The sequence below is a fragment of the Liolophura sinensis genome, chromosome 6 (genome assembly GCF_032854445.1).
Source record: "Liolophura sinensis isolate JHLJ2023 chromosome 6, CUHK_Ljap_v2, whole genome shotgun sequence".
NCBI lineage: Eukaryota > Metazoa > Mollusca > Polyplacophora > Chitonida > Chitonidae > Liolophura > Liolophura sinensis.
The window spans coordinates 29453766-29471505 of NC_088300.1; the positions used below are offsets into that span (position 1 = coordinate 29453766).

At 39.5% G+C, this 17740-nt stretch overlaps 2 protein-coding genes across 2 annotated transcripts; one reads left to right on the forward strand and one right to left on the reverse strand.

Moving 5' to 3' along the window:
• Positions 1-386: 386 nt before the first annotated feature.
• LOC135467904 (U6 snRNA-associated Sm-like protein LSm1) lies at positions 387-8808 on the reverse strand. Its single transcript, XM_064745827.1, has 4 exons — positions 8693-8808; positions 7286-7354; positions 6035-6150; positions 387-3629 (listed from the first exon to the last, which is right to left on the reverse strand). The coding sequence occupies exons 1-4, from the start codon at positions 8736-8738 to the stop codon at positions 3456-3458; spliced, it is 405 nt and encodes a 134-aa protein (XP_064601897.1). The 5' UTR covers positions 8739-8808; the 3' UTR covers positions 387-3455.
• Positions 8809-9229: 421 nt separating this feature from the next.
• On the forward strand, positions 9230-15935 carry LOC135468896 (kelch repeat and BTB domain-containing protein 2-like). Its single transcript, XM_064747360.1, has 4 exons — positions 9230-9274; positions 10591-10717; positions 12823-12907; positions 13454-15935. The coding sequence occupies exons 1-4, from the start codon at positions 9234-9236 to the stop codon at positions 15097-15099; spliced, it is 1899 nt and encodes a 632-aa protein (XP_064603430.1). The 5' UTR covers positions 9230-9233; the 3' UTR covers positions 15100-15935.
• The last annotated feature ends 1805 nt before the right edge of the window (positions 15936-17740 follow it).

Consider the following 17740-nt stretch of genomic DNA (forward strand, 5'->3'; position numbering starts at 1 on the left):
TTCCTCCCTAATTTCGTACTTTATATCCTTTCTTAGGTCTGCGCTAAACGCTGTTTTGGCTGGTATACGAATATCTGTTTTGACGCATAGATTCATGCACAGGCCTGACCTGGAGCAATTTACGTCGTGAACAAGAATTGAGAATGAAATGCTCGATCCAATCTGCAGCCAACAGATGCATATCACTAATCATATTCACACTATACCTCGATCGTCCACTTTGAAGATCTCTTTAGTATTAATTGGTGCATGTCAGGTGTAAAATGTGTCCAAAATGTTCAGGAATTAGACCTACATTTAATGAAAAAAAGTATCCAGGTAAAAAAAAAAACAAAAAAACACCAATGTGATAAAGAACAGAATAGGCAACACCTCAATATCATAACTGTAACAAAGTTCATTATTTTCACACAATACATTTTTATATGCATTAAGGTTTAAGCATTTGAGTCACTGAGCATAGACATAAAGCACACAGCTGAGCAGGTATTTTCCCTTTTAAACAATTATTAAATAAGGGGTCTGAACAACTACACGATTTCCATACTGTGAATTCATCCATAACAAAACAAGTATTACAGTAGTGCAGCACCGTTATCCTCATTTAGCACTGGCCACATACATAACGGTAAATTAACCAAAATTAGTGTGATCATATGTCGTAAAGTCCAGTTCACATGAAGAACCATCAGGACATTCCATACACCATTACTTAGCATTTAATAGTAAATATTTACATTAATTAAACTTTTACACTTTAGTGTAAATAAAAGATAAACTTAATTCACTTCCTAGACCTTCCACAAACTAGCATTACTATCTTCATGTAGTACTGTAAAACCATTCTTAAACATCAAGTTGAAATAATTCTCGCAAAACTTGCTAAAACAACTTCCCTTCACTTTTTTTCATAAGCATATTAAATGATGTTAGATTGGTTAGAATGATACATGAGAACTTGGTTACTGCAAAACCTTACCAAAAAAAGTTGATTATCAACCAATCCACCAGGATTGAGTCTATAATTAAATACCATTGATAAGGTCATGATATTTAAATCTTGTTCTTTTTTTTTTTTTTTTTTTTGATTGGTGTTTTACGCCGTACTCAAGAATATTTCACTTTTACGACGGCGGCCAGCATTATAGTGGGCGGAAACCGGGCAGAGCCCGGGGGAAACTCACGACCATCCGCAGGTTGCTGGCAGACCTTCTCAACATGAGCTGGACTTGAACTCACCGCATTGGTGAGAGACTCCTGGGTCATTACGCTGCGCGCTAACCAACTGAGCCACGGAGGCCCCCAAATCTTGTTCTTGAAGTTGAAGGAAACTTTAAAGCAAATGTATGCACGAAGACCATGAATCCCATTTCACAATGGCACAGGTTAAAATACACATCCAACTACCAAGACAATGGAATGTTCACAATGATGATGGCAATGGTAGTCAAACGTACAATCTGTGAAGTGGGAAAATGTGGGACAAGTCTTATTTGACTGCCATTCAAGAATATGTCACTTCTGTGATGTGGGTCAGGTTTCTGAGTGTAAGAATCTGGTCGCAAACCAACTGCACCTGGCCTGACGTCCAAGCCTCCTGGTCACATACCAACTGCGCCTGGCCTGACGTCCAAACCTCCTGGTCACAAACCAACTGCGCCTGGCCTGACGTCCAAGCCTCCTGGTCACAAACCAACTGCGCCTGGCCTGACGTCCAGGCCTCCTGGTCACAAACCAACTGCGCCTGGCCTGACGTCCAAGCCTCCTGGTCACAAACCAACTGCGCCTGGCCTGACGTCCAAGCCTCCTGGTCACAAACCAACTGCACCTGACGTCCAAGCCTCCTGGTTTGCAGGCCTGTGCGAGCTGGATCAAATCTGCCAGCCTTGTTGGTCAAGGTCATAAGGCAAAAGCCTTTAGCATACGTGGCCAGTGAAAGCCTAGAGTGAGCCGCTTAATAAATGAGGCCCTAATTTGATCGCTTAAATGTACTACTGGCAATCTCAGCCAAAACTCACAGTGAAATGTTCGGAATCATCTTCACCTTGACAAAGCCGATCTAGGAGTTCATTCTTGCTGTGTCTTCTGCCAGATTTGTTTGTCTACTCGCACCTATGTGCCCAACATTCAGAAAAAATGGATCAAAAAAGTGGCCTTTCATGAACAATACATAAATAAAATTTCTCAGAACACTATGACAAACTACAGAGGACCTTTCTGGGGCTGCTTGCAACGGTAACACGCTTGTAGCCTAACTTGACTAACCACCATGGCAACAGATGTTTTTAACACCGTTGCCATGGTAGTCACAATAAAGTTAATAGCCTACGAATGCTTTGTACCAGCAACCCCTGATCCTTACAAATCCTCCTTAGAAATATCATGAAACATTATTTCAACATGACCTCAATACAGCCATCTTGTTACACCATTTCTGGCTTTGTTTTTTGGCTGTCATATTATGCACAGGTAGGAGCTTGTGTTCTCACATAATACATGTAGTATCTTAGTAAAAGAAAAGATAACAAAAATTAATATAACTGGAGTTATTCAGGAAGAAGGGTGGTGTAATATTCTCAGCCTTATTTTTAGTCCTCCAATTACAGACCTAAGCTCTGTCCTTCCACTGCAGTTCTCTCTTGACCAAACCCTTGTTACACTGTCTGGTTCCAGTTCTTCCTCTATAAACCCATCTTCCGAGTTACGCTGACTGTCCAGATGCAGCTTTTCCATCAACCCATCCTTACAATTTCCAGCTACAGGTGTCTCTCTCTCCTGCTTTCCTAGTGCACGATGTAGCTACAGTTCCCTTTCCAATCCATGATATCCTCATATTTTCCAGGTGAGGATCTCCATAACAAGTCATCTTCATACTGGCCAATGGCTGTAGATCTCTCTCACCAGTCCCATCCACCAGGCACAGAACATATTCATAAATCACCTTCACACTGGCCAATAGATGCAAAATCTAGGTACAGATCCAGGGATTTCGAATAAACCAGCTATGGATATGTATCAGAAGTCACCTCCACAATGGCCAATGGCTGTAGATTTCTCCTAAACAAGTCCTTTCCTCAAGCTGCGAAACAAATTCACAAGTCACTTTCACATTGGCCAACATTTGCTTAATGTAACTACAGTTGCCTTTCTAATCAACCACATCGCCATGATCTCCAGTCACGTACATTTTTCACAAGTCACTTTCACATTGGCCAACATTTGCTTAATGTAACTACAGTTGCCTTTCTAATCAACCACATTGTCACGATCTCCAGTCACGTACATTTTTCACAAGACACTTTCACATTGGCCAACATTTGCTTAATGTAACTACAGTTGCCTTTCTAATCAACCACATCGTCATGATCTCCAGTCACGTACATTTTTCACAAGACACTTTCACACCGGCCACCTAATGCTCTGTCCTCCATCAGACCTATTACCATGGCATCCATCTAGAAGAAGTCGTCTGTTATCCCGTCTGTATGAGGCTGTAAACCTCTCTCTAACAAGGCCTTTTTCTTCCTTTCTTCATCCTGTTGTTTGACAAGCTGCTCCTCTCTTTGTATCTCCAGTATTTCTTCTATGGACACCTGCTCCAGACTAGGGTTCTCCTCTGTGGCCAGGTTCTATAACCAGCATAATACATATGTAATATCAGTGGTGTAACTTAATTTTTTTTTTGGTGCCTGCCATCAGGGCAGCCTGCACCTCGAGTCAGCCTGCCTTCACTGGAAAGGGCCCGCCATCAGGGCAGGAAAAAGTCTTAATCCACCTACCCACAGCCAATGTTCGACAGAACCAAATATTACCAACCAAAAAGCCCTTGATGAAATGAATTTATTTATTTATTTATTTGATTGGTGTTTTACGCCGTACTCAAGAATATTTCACTTATATGATGGCGGCCAGCATTATGGTAGGTGAAAAATGGGCAGAGCCCGGGGGAAACCCACGACCTTGACGAAATGGATGACACAATGAAGCACAATATAAATTGATCAATCTCCTGACTTGGTCATACTAGTTCAATAAAATTAAATGCTGAGGTCTATAGTTTTCAACAATTTCTAATATTTACCTGCCTCAACGTTTAATTGTTGAATTAAAAAGCCTGGTAGGTTCATTCCGCAGGGCACTTTGCGGAAGGAAGTGGGCATTTAAATCCACTTCGAAATGGTTGCACACTCCAAATTCTGGTGCGCATTAAAGAGAATAGGACCTTTATTACCACTCCTGCGAAAATAAATCCATTCCTGAGTCAAAATATTGTTGAAATCCACAGAAATATTTCCTTCTCCCTTGTCAAAATAACTTTGCTGTCATGGCAAGTCGGGTGTACTTAAATCTCAGAACCACATGCCAAAAAATACGGAAATCAACCTGACAAGACAAGACCACAAAAACAATCTTAAATAACAACTAGCCAAGATTTCATCAGTCATCATGGATGCAGAATAGAAAGAACAATTTGCTGAGTCAGTCAATTCTAAAGGTTCCAGTCAAGGCTTGAGGATAGCATGAGCACATCTGCTTCTTTATCCATGTTTTCTGCCTGTGGCCGCAGATACAATCTGGATTTTGGATGCACCCAATGCGTCGCGCATGCACGCTGCGATATTGAAAAGAAAAAAGTCAACACTTTATCAGGTTTTCTGCATATAACTAGTCTGAAATTCATTAAAACTTACAAGAGTGATCGAAAAGACCCATCTCTTCTCAGTCCATGCCAGAAATCGGCGTGTGCCGCTGTTTCGGAGTGGATTTAACAGCCAACTGCGTGTTGCAAATTACATTGCATTACAAACTGAGTATCCGAAATTGTTGAAAACAGACCTCAATGTTTAATTTAATTGAGAACCAGTAGCTTTACCTTTGTTGGACTTTTTGGAACAATGTTCATTAGAAAACGATGCATGCCCCAAAATTGCAGTTTCTCGTTAGCAACTGATTTGACATTAAAAATACAATCTCTCCTGTGCCCGGCTTACTGTTCTGGATGTATGCATTGCAGTTACTGTACCGCAAGGAACCGAGTCACAGAGAACACAGAAAACTTCCTCACCAATTTGCGAAACTATTGTGTGGCTGAGGCACAATGTGTGGAGTTAACAACAACAACAGAAGAGTAAAACGGTAACGCATGACATCCATCGGACATTATTTTTTTTTTTTTTTTTTTTGATTGGTGTTTTACGCCGTACTCAAGAATATTTCACTTATACGACGACGTCCAGCATTATGGTGGGTGGAAACCGCGCACAGCCCGGGGGAAACCCACGACCATCCACAGGTTGCTGACAGACCTTCCCACTTACTGCCGGAGAGAAAGCCAGCATGAGCTGGACTTGAACTCACAGCGACCGCATTGGTGAGAGGCTCCTGGGTCATTACGCTGCGCTAGCGCGCTAACCGACTGAGCCATGGAGGCCCCCATCGGACATTACAAGTTGAATGTATTTGTAAAGGAGAAAATGGTATTGAGAAATAGTGGCTGCCCCTTTGGGCAGGCTACGCGAGCGAGTAACATGCCTGCGATTTTTAACTGCATTTGGCATGCGGGCAGGCATTAAGTTACACCATTGAACAGGTTGCAACCATTAAATATATGTTCCTTTAGAGTACTGTATTTTACTTGAAGTTTGGAGTGTAAAAACAAGTTTTTATTGGTATTTATTGAATGAGGCATGTGTTCACCCCTAGAGTTTGTACAAGAGCCATAAAAGTAGATATCAAGCTCTGCCCACATGTATGCAAAATGACACATTACTACTGCATCTAAACATGTCGCTAAATTTATCTGTTAGGAAATGACGAGATCTTGGATAACACACCAAGCTCACAAATGTCTGAAATATGAACACATCAATTATTTTTATCAGTTTACTCCTTCTTATGACAAATCGACAGTTGAATTTATTTACTTATTTATTCATTTGATTGGTGTTTTTACTAGTATGCTGTTGTACTCATGCGAAGATATGGGCTAGCAATACCTTGCCATTTTCACATCATAAGGACATTACATACTCACAATTTCTCCCAGTAGGACAACATTCTCTCCTCGCACAAGAAAGACACCTCTAGGAATATCGCCATACTTCTTCCCAACATGAATCCGCTCTATGGTTCGATGGAGGACCAGGTTTGCTGAAAAGAGGCCATCATTCAATTTGATTTTGATTGGATTTATTTATTTATTTGATTGGTGTATTATGCCGTACTCAAAATATTTCACTCATGTGATGGCAGCCAGGACCCACGACCATCTGCAGATTGCTGGCAGACCTTGATTTTGATTGTAGTTTTTCACAATACTGAAGAATATTTCATTTTTACGACAGCTGCCAGCATTATGGAGGGATTAAACTAGGCAGAGCCCGGGGAAAGCCGATGATCATCTGCAGGTTGCTGGAAAACCTTCACACATATAACCTGCTATCATTTCACTTCTTCTAACTAAGAACAACCGGCCCGGATAGCACAGTTGGTAGAGCGTCCGCTTCGGGACCGGTAGATCCAGGATCAATCCTTGGTCGAGTCACACCTAAGACTTTAAAAGAGGAAGTTGTAACTTCCTCGCTTCACGTTCAGCATGAAGGGGATAGTGCAACGACTGGTTGACCCGTATCAGTATAATGGCTCGGGCGGGGCGGCTTACTTGCCTTCGGTAAGTCGTCTCAGTGATGCAGCACTAAATAAAAGAGTGGTGGAAATCCGTCCTGCAACAAGAAGGCACATTACACGTGCATGCACCCTAATGATTCCTTCGTCATCATATGACTGAAAAATTGTTGAGTACGACGTTAAACCCCAAGCACTCACTCACTCTAACTAAGAACATTAAAGATACAAAGAATCGATGCTGACTGCAGTTACACTCAGTATATAGTGCCGACAACACAAATCTTCCCAGTAGTCATAGACAACATTTTCCAAAACAGTTTGTGGTTACTTATCTTCATTCATGCCACTTTACATAATAAATGTAGGCCGGTTTTTTTTTTTTCTTTTTTTTTTTTTCAGACACAAAGAGCTGGATTAGGTCCTGGCATAATCTGACATCTCTCTCTCACACTAGTCAATCACAGATAAGTCCATACCCTAATATTAAACATTGATTTAATATTAAACATTCATAAAATTCTTACTTTCAAAGGTTTATTCACCTACAAATGCCACCTAGTCCTACTGGTCCTATTGTAAATAAGGTGAACACATGACCACACCAACAGAGTTTGCCATTTATATCAAAATCAAATACAATGTATTGTAGCTTTCTTACCGAACTGGTCTATACTTCGCAAGTATCCAATAAGTGTTCTTCCATCACGCAGGACAACCAGCTGCTTTTCTGAAATGGACATAAAATGTCATTACTATGAGGAAAACAACATAACCTTCACGAATTTCAGTTCTATATATTGACTGGTCTTGATGTACAGGTAGTACTGATTACAATAAAAGCAGCATGACTTACATGTACCTGAGACAATAAGCGACATTCTTATTTCGGAACATGTGCCACTACACTCGCCACAACAAAACAGCCGTGATTAAATTAGCACCCATTCGCGGAAGTGGCCTTTGAAATTTCTCCTTTTCACAGCCAATATAACAGCAAGCTTTCAAAGTAACACTTTTTACTTGGTGTTTTCAGTTTCTCCATTGTTTTTACCAGTTTTACTAGGGGACACAATTTCCAATGCAGAATTTCAATGAAACAAACATTTAATGTAGCAAGTATGCTGCCGCCAGGTTAAAACATGGGCTGTTCAGTGAAAATTAGCAGCCAGCTTCCCTGTAATGTGAGATCCCACGCATTTTCCGTTAAAAAAATGACGCCCTTCTGAAATGCGAAAGTGACTTATTAAGCAGAGCAGCTAAAGCTTACGGACAGTTTACAATAACATGGCAGATGTATACTGAAATTAACATATCATAAGTACTGAAGTTGTCTTATCAATCTAAATGTATGTTCATTTTTGACATCACAAAATGTGTGTGGTTATGGAAAAGGCCTGAGAGAATATGATGTGCATTTGGTCAGATAAACATATGTGAAAGTGTTTATTAGCGCTGGAATCTGTTCCACATAACTTTGGCGAGTGGCAGATTTTTTGATTAAAGGTTGAGCAGCCTTGGACATTGGTTATGGTGTATTCGAATATTTCTCAGTGGACGGTCTAACTAATCAGTGCACACATACTAATTACAGACATACAACTAATGGAGATAAAACATGTTATTTTATGGTAGTTTGCTAGACTAAATACACATCTGTCTGTCAACTCAACGATGCCGTTGGCACCTAATGCAAAATCACGTCTTTTAGCTGCGGTAGTTCACGACAGCCCACATCTTGTCTTGCCTAAATCTGCGTGAGCACCCCAGACCCCTGAAATGTCGACTGGGCTTACACATGAAAATAAACAAAATTTCAAAATTTTTAACTTCTCTTAATATGGGCTTTTTTTTTTTTTTTTTTTTGCCTCTTGGGTTCCCATTATGGGTATGAAAAATTGCTTACAATGACCATGCCATTATCAGAATGAAAAGGCGCTCTGCCCTTCAAAGGTACACGTGTGTTTATGATGCTTGTCATACTGTTGTGTTGTTGCTGTAACTTTATCACTATCAGTATCACCATTATGCACCGCACGTAAGAAAACCAAATGGTGGGAGAACATACTATCAATTTCCTTCACCAGACTCGCTGTTCCTGGAAGATAGTCCATGTCGAGACTCTCGTTCCAAGTAATCAAAAGACAATTTTCTTTTCTGCATACAGTGTGCTTTCCAAATGTCTGGACCAAATGTTCCTGCAAGTAATTCTTTCCTAGGAATTTTTCCGAGGTAGATGAAAGTGTGTCAAATCTGAAACGTCACGAGAACTGCGCTCGCTCCAAAGCAAAACAAATCTAGTTTAAGAGTAAGATACGGACAATTAGATTTCATTTCATTACATCCAGCAACAAATTTGGTCTTTTTGTATTGCTGAAATGGATGACTGAAATAATCTAAACATATTTTTCATACAAATGCGTAGATAATTCAATTGTTTTGTAATTTATTACAAGTGGTTTGCCGTAAACCAGGTAGGTCGGCATTTTGATAGCATTATTTTGTGTGCTTAACGTCATTGAATTTTGATGTTTGTTCAATTGCCGAACTGTCATCTTTTGGCGCCAAATTTGGTGCACGCGGAGAACTTGGCATGCAGTTACAAGTCAATGACAGGAAGATTGCATTTTGGTCGTGAGAACATGTTTAGGTATTATTCATAAATTGTTGTTGGTGCAAAAGGGATGCCAGTTATCTTATATATACATAAAATCGCATTTCAGTGATATGAAAAAAGTTTTTATTCCTTCTACTTCCTCTTCCTGAAATGTATCCATGACTAGCTCAGATTTTTCAACAACAACTATGGTCATTTAACAGCCTCAACAGTTGCCAAAGCTCTTACATAGATTTCGTTGGTGTACATGGCTTAACCTTGTAGAGACAGAAGCCAGCTTTAAGTTTCAAGCATGCCATTTTGAGTATAGAGACGCAGCCCAATGAGTAGCCTCGATGTATTCCCAACTCCGAATCCTAATTTTTTATACTGGCATGGTGTCGTTGGAGCCTTGGTAATAACAGTGTTAATTTCGTACTCAACGAAGGTCCAGGCCGATTTTTTTTTTGTTATCGAATAAGTCGTGCAAATAAAGGACACCAATCATAAGACCTGCTTTCCACACCCACCACTCGCCACAATATGTCCATATTTGCTATATAATAGATTTATTACAGCCATGAAGGCTTTCACTCTTTGGCCACTGCGACCATCTAGAGCAGCAAATCACATGGCCCGCTTCATAGTGGAGCAGTGGGAAGATGACAGGATTGGCCGAGGAGTTGACATAAGTCCAATGCATATATGTGTCTGATACAGGCAATATGATTGTTTACAATGTACGTAGGGATATAAAAGTGTAAACAAAACATGGTGCAAATTAAAAAATGTCAAATAGGGCACATAGTTCATAGCCCATTTCACTCTAAATGTTCATTATTTTACCATAAATTCAAGTTAAACTTTGCTGCATCTGCTCTTTTTATATCAGCAGTGTGCCTCATTTTTTAGAAAGTCGATGAAATTAAAGGGAGATGCCCCAGTGCTATTCTCCACAATACACATGTTTAAAAAATGCGAGGTGGTGGAGAGTTTGTCTGGGTTGTGGACTGGACGAATATCCACGCAAAATATTTGGAGATTAGCTCCCGTTGGATAAAAAGACTCAGAATCTTTTTTTAGGTATGAAACTTTCTCATAACTGCCATCATAAACATATGTAGCCAAAACTTACTGCAGGGTTTTGACTTTATCACTGGGCTAAATGAATTAAGAGGTGGACAGGGGTCAAGGGTTTTCACCTGATCAAAAAGCTGTGACGTAGTCAGTCAATTACATAGGCAAAAACTACGTGGGAGGGATTTTTACCTGCCAGGTAACTTGCCATCGAACTTGCTTCAGATGCAAGAGAGCGTGCACCAGGTGAGTTCGAATCCCTAATGTATGCATGTATGATGTTATATTTGTAGGTATATGTGTGGAGAGAAAAGGTCAACTGTGAGTTTCAAGCAGCGAGCCCTGTTAGGAGAGGTCCTGTATGAGCAATACCTGGAGAATTCAGAATTATGTGACGTCACACTTATCATTCATGGACGGGTGAGTAGAGCCAACATATTATGTGACTATTCTGATGCTATTAGTTGGAATGTTGTGATTGGTCATGTAGAATATAGGATAGTGGAAGGAGCTGAATTGTTTGTTAGAATGTAGCTACCTGTAATTTGCTACTTTCCTGAAAATTAAGCAAGTGCTTGCCAACTTTGACTTTGACTTGTTGTTGCGGTTAATAGTTGGTCGAGTAATTGGCTATGTTTCCATGGTAACCTTCTGCTAACAAAGAGAAACTGAAAGCCTTCATCATTTTGTAATATAGTGTAAATATTTATGTATGCCGTTTTCCTACATACCCTGGATTAGACTTTTTACAGAAATCCATTTGTGTGAGGATTTGCCTAAAAAGGTTTTGCAGCAAATGCAAATGAAAAGTAAAACAGTAAAGTCTTTATTGACTATAAATGGCTGATTTTACTGTTTTCATGATGTTAAGACAATCACAAACCAGGTTTATCAAGACTGTTAGAAGATTAAAGACCAACGGCTATGATTTTAACTACTTAATTCATTACATGGACTCCTTAGTGATCAGTATAGGGACAGAAAATAGTCTCTGTCACAAAGACATCAGATCAATTCTGAACAAATGAGAATTAGAATTTTTAAATTAAAATCAGTTGATCTAGAGTATTGACGAGATATTGCAGAGATTAATTTTGACCATTTCTCTGTGAACAGTGTGGTTTGTGACAGGATTTTAAAGATGGCGGTGCATGGTAAAGCGATCTTGAAAAAGACCCTTGTGGGAGGAAGAAATTTCAATGTAACTACATATAATTTTGTCCATGATTCAAAAAAGATCTGAAATTTAATTGAAATGCTAAACTTTATTTTTACTGTTCCAAGTGTGTTTAATTTTATTGAACTTTCTTGATTGCTGATAGTTTGGATTCTGTGGATTCTTGCGACAGACACAGCTGGGAATCCAACTGGATTCGTTCGCAATTCTTACCCTGTCATATCCTTGGTCTGTCATAGTTAGGGTTGGTCTGTCATAGTTAAGGTGAACCTTAAGCCTCCCTGTGTAAATTCCTGGAAAAAAAAATCATAAGGCTTGAAAACTTAACAATTTTTTTTTTTTTTGAAAGTGGGCAATGTTTGAAAACTGTTATACATGGTATCAGCTGTTGTGAATGAATCCTGCAATTGCTAATCTGCAAGTAACTATTTGAGTGTCACCTGACAATGTGTCTGGTAATAATGACTTTGTACCTGACAGACATTTTAAATGTTATACAAGACAATTTTTTCTGCTCAGGGAGATGTTAAAATGCAGATGGCATTCAGGCAAAAATGTAGAACTGTGTAATGAGATCTTTGCTTCCATAGATTTCTTGCTTTGCTTTTTATCCCCAAACAAATAAATTTCTAAATTCTGCTCATAAAACACCACAGGCCACTAGAAGAATGAATGGAAGTGAAGACACCATCTCTGTTTGATACCTGTTTGATAATTTTATGTCATGAAAATTTATTGAATGCGCTTGCGCTATTTTGAGGGTCGTAACGGTTAATGTCACATACGGGTTGGTACCTTGATTGTCTGTGGTAGAAAAATATTTATACCTTGTAAAGGAATACATGTGCATGTATTTAACAGTTCCTAATTGTATTTAGGCCTACCTTACGGATGTCAAGCGCTTGGGTAGTCCCGAAAACGACAGAAATAGCCATAGAATACCAGTAATGTAGAAGTTATCAGATTGTGGATCACATACTGTGTTCCACCGAAAGTTGTAGTATCTAAAAATGTACTTTCAACAGCACAAAAAAAAGCCTTAAAATGATACTTTTTATCTCAACACATAAGTTTTTCTGCTGAGAAATTCATCAGACTTCATGAAAACTCTTAAATGGCCCTGAAAGATGGAAGAATGAATGCGAAAGATGCTAAATTGTAGGAGAAATATGGTAAATCAAAAGTTGTTTTGTATTTGACTTTTTCAGGAACAATGAAAGAGTTTTATTACATCAGTTGCCCATGATTCGAGAAAAGAGTGCACATGCATGAGCAGTTAGTGTTAACTGTCCATACAGATAGTCTCATAACTGGCTCACAGAAGCTCTTGTATTTTCTTTGTCCACAGGAACAGAAGGCCCATTGGTCAGTTCTCATGGTTTCACCTTACTTTAAAGCCTTGTATGACAGTGGGCTATCTGAACGACAAACTGGTAAGACTTTTTCCTTCGTCTAAGTGTCAAGTTACAAATCTTCTCCGACCTGAAGAGATAAGTTTGGATAAGCTAAAGAACAATCTCGGGACATATTTGGTACTGTGTATTGAATGTGATCTTCTAAAAAGGTAGACTGAAAATGATGGAGCATTCTAATGGAACACGGATAGCAGATCTTAGTCAAGTTAAAGAGGCCCACTCGCATGTTGGTGGAGCCTCAACAACAATAAGAGGTCAGCACCTCGGACACTTTTATATGACTTTTAGTGAAGACAAGTTGTCTTCCACCAATATAGTGTCCATATCTATGGCCATACACAGGCGCAAAGGTCACTGGTTGGAAGGGGCAAGTTCACCACTAAGTTTCTGCAAGCTGGTTGTTTATGTTTGGAACTCCAGTTTCATAAAGCTAACTGCCATAGTATAAGAATTATATTTATTTTAGTTCTTGCACCCACACAACATTCATATAAATGAATGCATGTAAAAAAAAATTAACAACGGAACATGTAGTTAATGAGGGAGAATGGTTGTTTTTCACAGGTAGAATCAATCTTAATCTAGAAGATGAAGCCTCTATCAACGCTATCCTGAAATATCTGTACACAGGCGAGATATGGATCACAATGGAAAACATGGAAGCTTTACTCCGTACCGCAGACTACCTCCTTGTCGCAAACATCAAACACTCCTGCGAGTCATTCTTCGCGTCCAGAATGGGCCCCGACTTGACGGAAAGGAACAGCGTAAAACTGTGCTTACTAGCAGCCAAGTTCGACCTCCCGAATCTGTACGGTAAAGCCTACAATTACATCCTGAGCAACTTCAGTAAGATAGCAGCGGGCCATCACCACCATTCTCTTAGTCTTGACACCATGGAAATGTTTGTACAAAACCCAGCTCTGGATCATGTCAAACCAGAAAAAATGTTTCAGTATATAGTGTCCTGGGTGGAACACGATCTGCTAAACAGGAAGGAGTACTTTCAAGACCTGTTCTGCTGTCTAAGTCTGGAGCGCTTCACCCAAGACGTCTTTGAACGCGACATTGAAAAGTGTCCGCTCGTTTTAGGAAGCCCAGTGTGTCAGAATCACATATCTAAGTTCAACAGACAGTCCCAAGCGGGTATTCTGCGCTTCAAACGTAACATATCTGACACAAAGGAAGTCTTTCACTTTTTTTGTGCCCATAACGAATGCCTATGCTCTGTTCACAGTCTAGATGTGGGGTTTGTTTTGGATGATAATATGTGGGAACCAGTGAACAGTTTTGGTTTTCTGGAGACAATATCTGAACCGTCCATGACTTGTCTGGAAGATGACACCATCATCATCACAGAGAAGACTATGCTGCAGCAGTTTGATAAGAAGCAAACTCAGGCATTCCATGTGTACTCAAAGGACAATGAAGTAGCAACTTTGGCCTGGAAAACCACGGAGGTCCCCAGGCCTTCCAAAGACTTCAAGGTCGAGCAGCTGGTAAGTTGTGGCGGGCATGTTTATGCCGTGTGCTGTCCAAACACGAAACGAGAAAACAAAGATTGGAAAGTATACCAGGTTGTCCTTAAGAACCCACGGCGCCGTGGGCCTCGTCGTAAATTCGTTTGTCGCTGTAAGATCTTCACCACAGCCAAGGACTGCCATTTGTCTTCGTTACATATGCAGGCCTGTGTTCTGCACAACAGGTACATTTTTATATCGGCTGGCCAAGAAGACAAGGATATAAAACCTAAGACCTACTTTGCTCTCGTGGACACTGAGAAGTTTCCTCACGGTCTCCTGTACCAGGCAGTCAAGGACATATTCTGCCCTGTGATATTCCCAGTGGGTGATCAGGTAGTTATAACCCAGCTGACCTCCAGAATCGCCTTGGCCTTCCACTGCCAAACCAAGGAGTTCGCAGAGTGTCCTCAGTTTGTGATCCAACGAGACCTGCCTCTATCTGTGAACAGGCGAAACTTTGCATACAGGTTCCACTACAATCATCTGTATGTGTTTGGAGGTTTTCTAGGCGTTCGAAAGCTCACCTCCTGTTTCCGTTATTCGTACGCTGTTAGTCAGTGGGTGCGTCTCCAAGAGCTGCCCAAAACCATTATTGGTCAGGGCCTGATGTGCTTGAGGAATATCCACCGTTCTGAGCTCAGCAGGCATGCCCTGCAAGCATACAGAGAAACCAACCCCAACCCCTGACATGTCTGAGGGTCGTTTACCTGTATTCTCTATGTCTAAAATTCATTTGAAGGTCATTCAACTGCATGGGTTACAGGCATACACCAACCCCGACATGTCTGAAGGCAGTTCACATATAGAACATGCTGCCTGGCTACATCTACATGTATGGTGTGCCTCTGCACCAGACCTTTCTAAACTTGTGCTCATCTTGCTTGGCTGAAGGTCATTTGAAGGTCATTCATGTTGCCAATCTATGCACTGCAATGGCAGAGGTTTATGTGAATGCACACATACTCAGTCCATCTTGAAAAAATTCTTTGTCAGGACTGACAATGTAGGGTAGGGTGGTAGGGTATTTTTTTCTTTATTCCGACCAGTGGAAAAGATATTGTTGAAAGGTATTTTAACATTGAGAGAAAAATAACAAATACAAAGATATTCCATCATAATCTCAATAAAAACTTTAGAGCACAGGATGAGTCTGGTTAGCCCCAAGGAGAATATTTGTAATGACGGCCTTATGTCTATATATACTGTTGACACATTTGTAACAATCTTTTGCCTGCTCAAGGAATGCCCTCTGTCATGAAATTTATAATGAGGCAGAGTACCTAGAAATGAAAACTTGTTTAGAGTCTCATCAGATCCAAAATTGGTTGTTTGTTATTTTGAAATCAATTGTTCAATTGATTGGTCAGCTTCATCTCTAACATTACATAGCAATATAGCAATACAGGTGGTCAATGTCAACACTTTCTGTTGTGGAAGTGCACGCAACTCTATTCCACTTTGCACGTAACTGTATTCCACTTTGAACTCAACTCTATTCCATTGTGCACGTAATATTCCACTTTGCACGTATTATTCCACTGTGCACGTTGAGAATCCTAACACTGTAATGGGCAAACATTATTTTAGTGATGTGCAGATGATGCTAATTTGTGTTGTGGATTTGCTATAATTACCCTCTGTAAAATGTTCACTTAGACCTGTAATTTATGATACAGTTAAGTGTTCACTGCACATTGCTGTAAAAGTGTGTGCAGTGTTAGGGTATGTGTGTGCCTGTACTTGTATATACACACTGTATATATATATATATATATATATATATATATATATGTGTATACCCACTACTGTAACTGTAGATTCAGTCCTGTTCCCAATTTTGATCAGCAAATGCAGCATTATGATTTCCACATACGTGTACAATTCAGTGTTCTAAGTTTAGAAGTTATCACTTCTGGCACTAATGAAATAATTCCTTGGTCATGTAAAAATGTAATCTGTACGTGCACTATCAATAACATCAGTTATGTACAGGGGTGTGAGATGCCTGTGGGTTTAACATCAAGCCATAATCTAGATGTATAAGACAATGCCAGTTTTATCTCGATATGGTGCTGTGTTCTTAAAGGGACAACTTTTGCAACATTTTACTTCAAAGGGCACTTGTCAGCCTAAAATTTTGAGGTGCAGCGTCAGAAAAAAATATGCTGAACCTGAATTACACCCTGTATATTTCTGTTCAGACTTGAGATAATTTTTGCATAATTGAATATAAAGTCTGATAATATCTCTGGAGTGCAAAACCTAGAAGAAAATCTTTAGATTTCACAAATTTGTCATTTGATAATGACCTTTACCTGAAATAAAGTCAGTGTACTTTGCCATTTACCAGACCGGTGAAACTACAACCAGAGAAATTTCCAATTCCAGATGTGACTTTTTAAGTCCCACCCCCATCTACTCTTGTACAAGGTATTCACACGTATCCATTCTCATTGGCATTTATAGGTAGTAAGATTTTTGAAGAACTGAACGGCCCACTCATAAACCATGAGACTCTCAGATTCTCAATATCTTCGAAACAGACTTTAATTTACCATTCAATAATGGAAGGCTGTGTCATTACTTAAATAGCTAGCTAACTTCACGTATTGAACTTTACAGTAACCTGTAACAATCAATGGCAAACTTTAAAGGCATTGTACACCTATATTTCACTAAAGTTGTACAAAATATACTTAACTACCTTACTGGCTTTTTAAAATTCAGTGTAGAAAGTTTTTGAGAATTCAGCCATTGAGGTATAATATAGGTTCATTTTATTGTGCAATTCCCTGCCCCCTTAAAAATGCCCCAAAAAATTAATGTTTCGAGATTCTTTTGAGGTTTCGTACAAAGACATGTACAGGTCATTTACTCTGATGTTCTGGGTAATTTTCTTGTTATCCTTTGTCATATTGTACAGATTTAATGTGGAAGTTTCGATTGTTTAAGTGTACATATTACAGTTCTTTCTTGTCCTTAGGTCATCCATTGTCATATTGTAGGCACAGGTATTGCTTCAGCAAATACTCAAACACTACATGTGTTTAATATGTCAGGATGCAGTAAAGACCGAGAGGCAGATCGATCAGGATTTTCTCCTATAGAAGAAAAAATTTAAAGAGTGAGCAGATTGCAGCAGATTGAAAAACTTTGTGGTGAAATATTGATACGGTACATTTGCTTCTTTCTTTCCATCGAGGTTTACTGTCCCTATAAAGGGAAAGGGTTGTGTATACAAAGAAAACAATTATTCTTTGATGATATTGATCATTTGTGAAAAGTTTAAAACTGTACATTTACGTTTTGTCTTTCCATTTATTTTCAA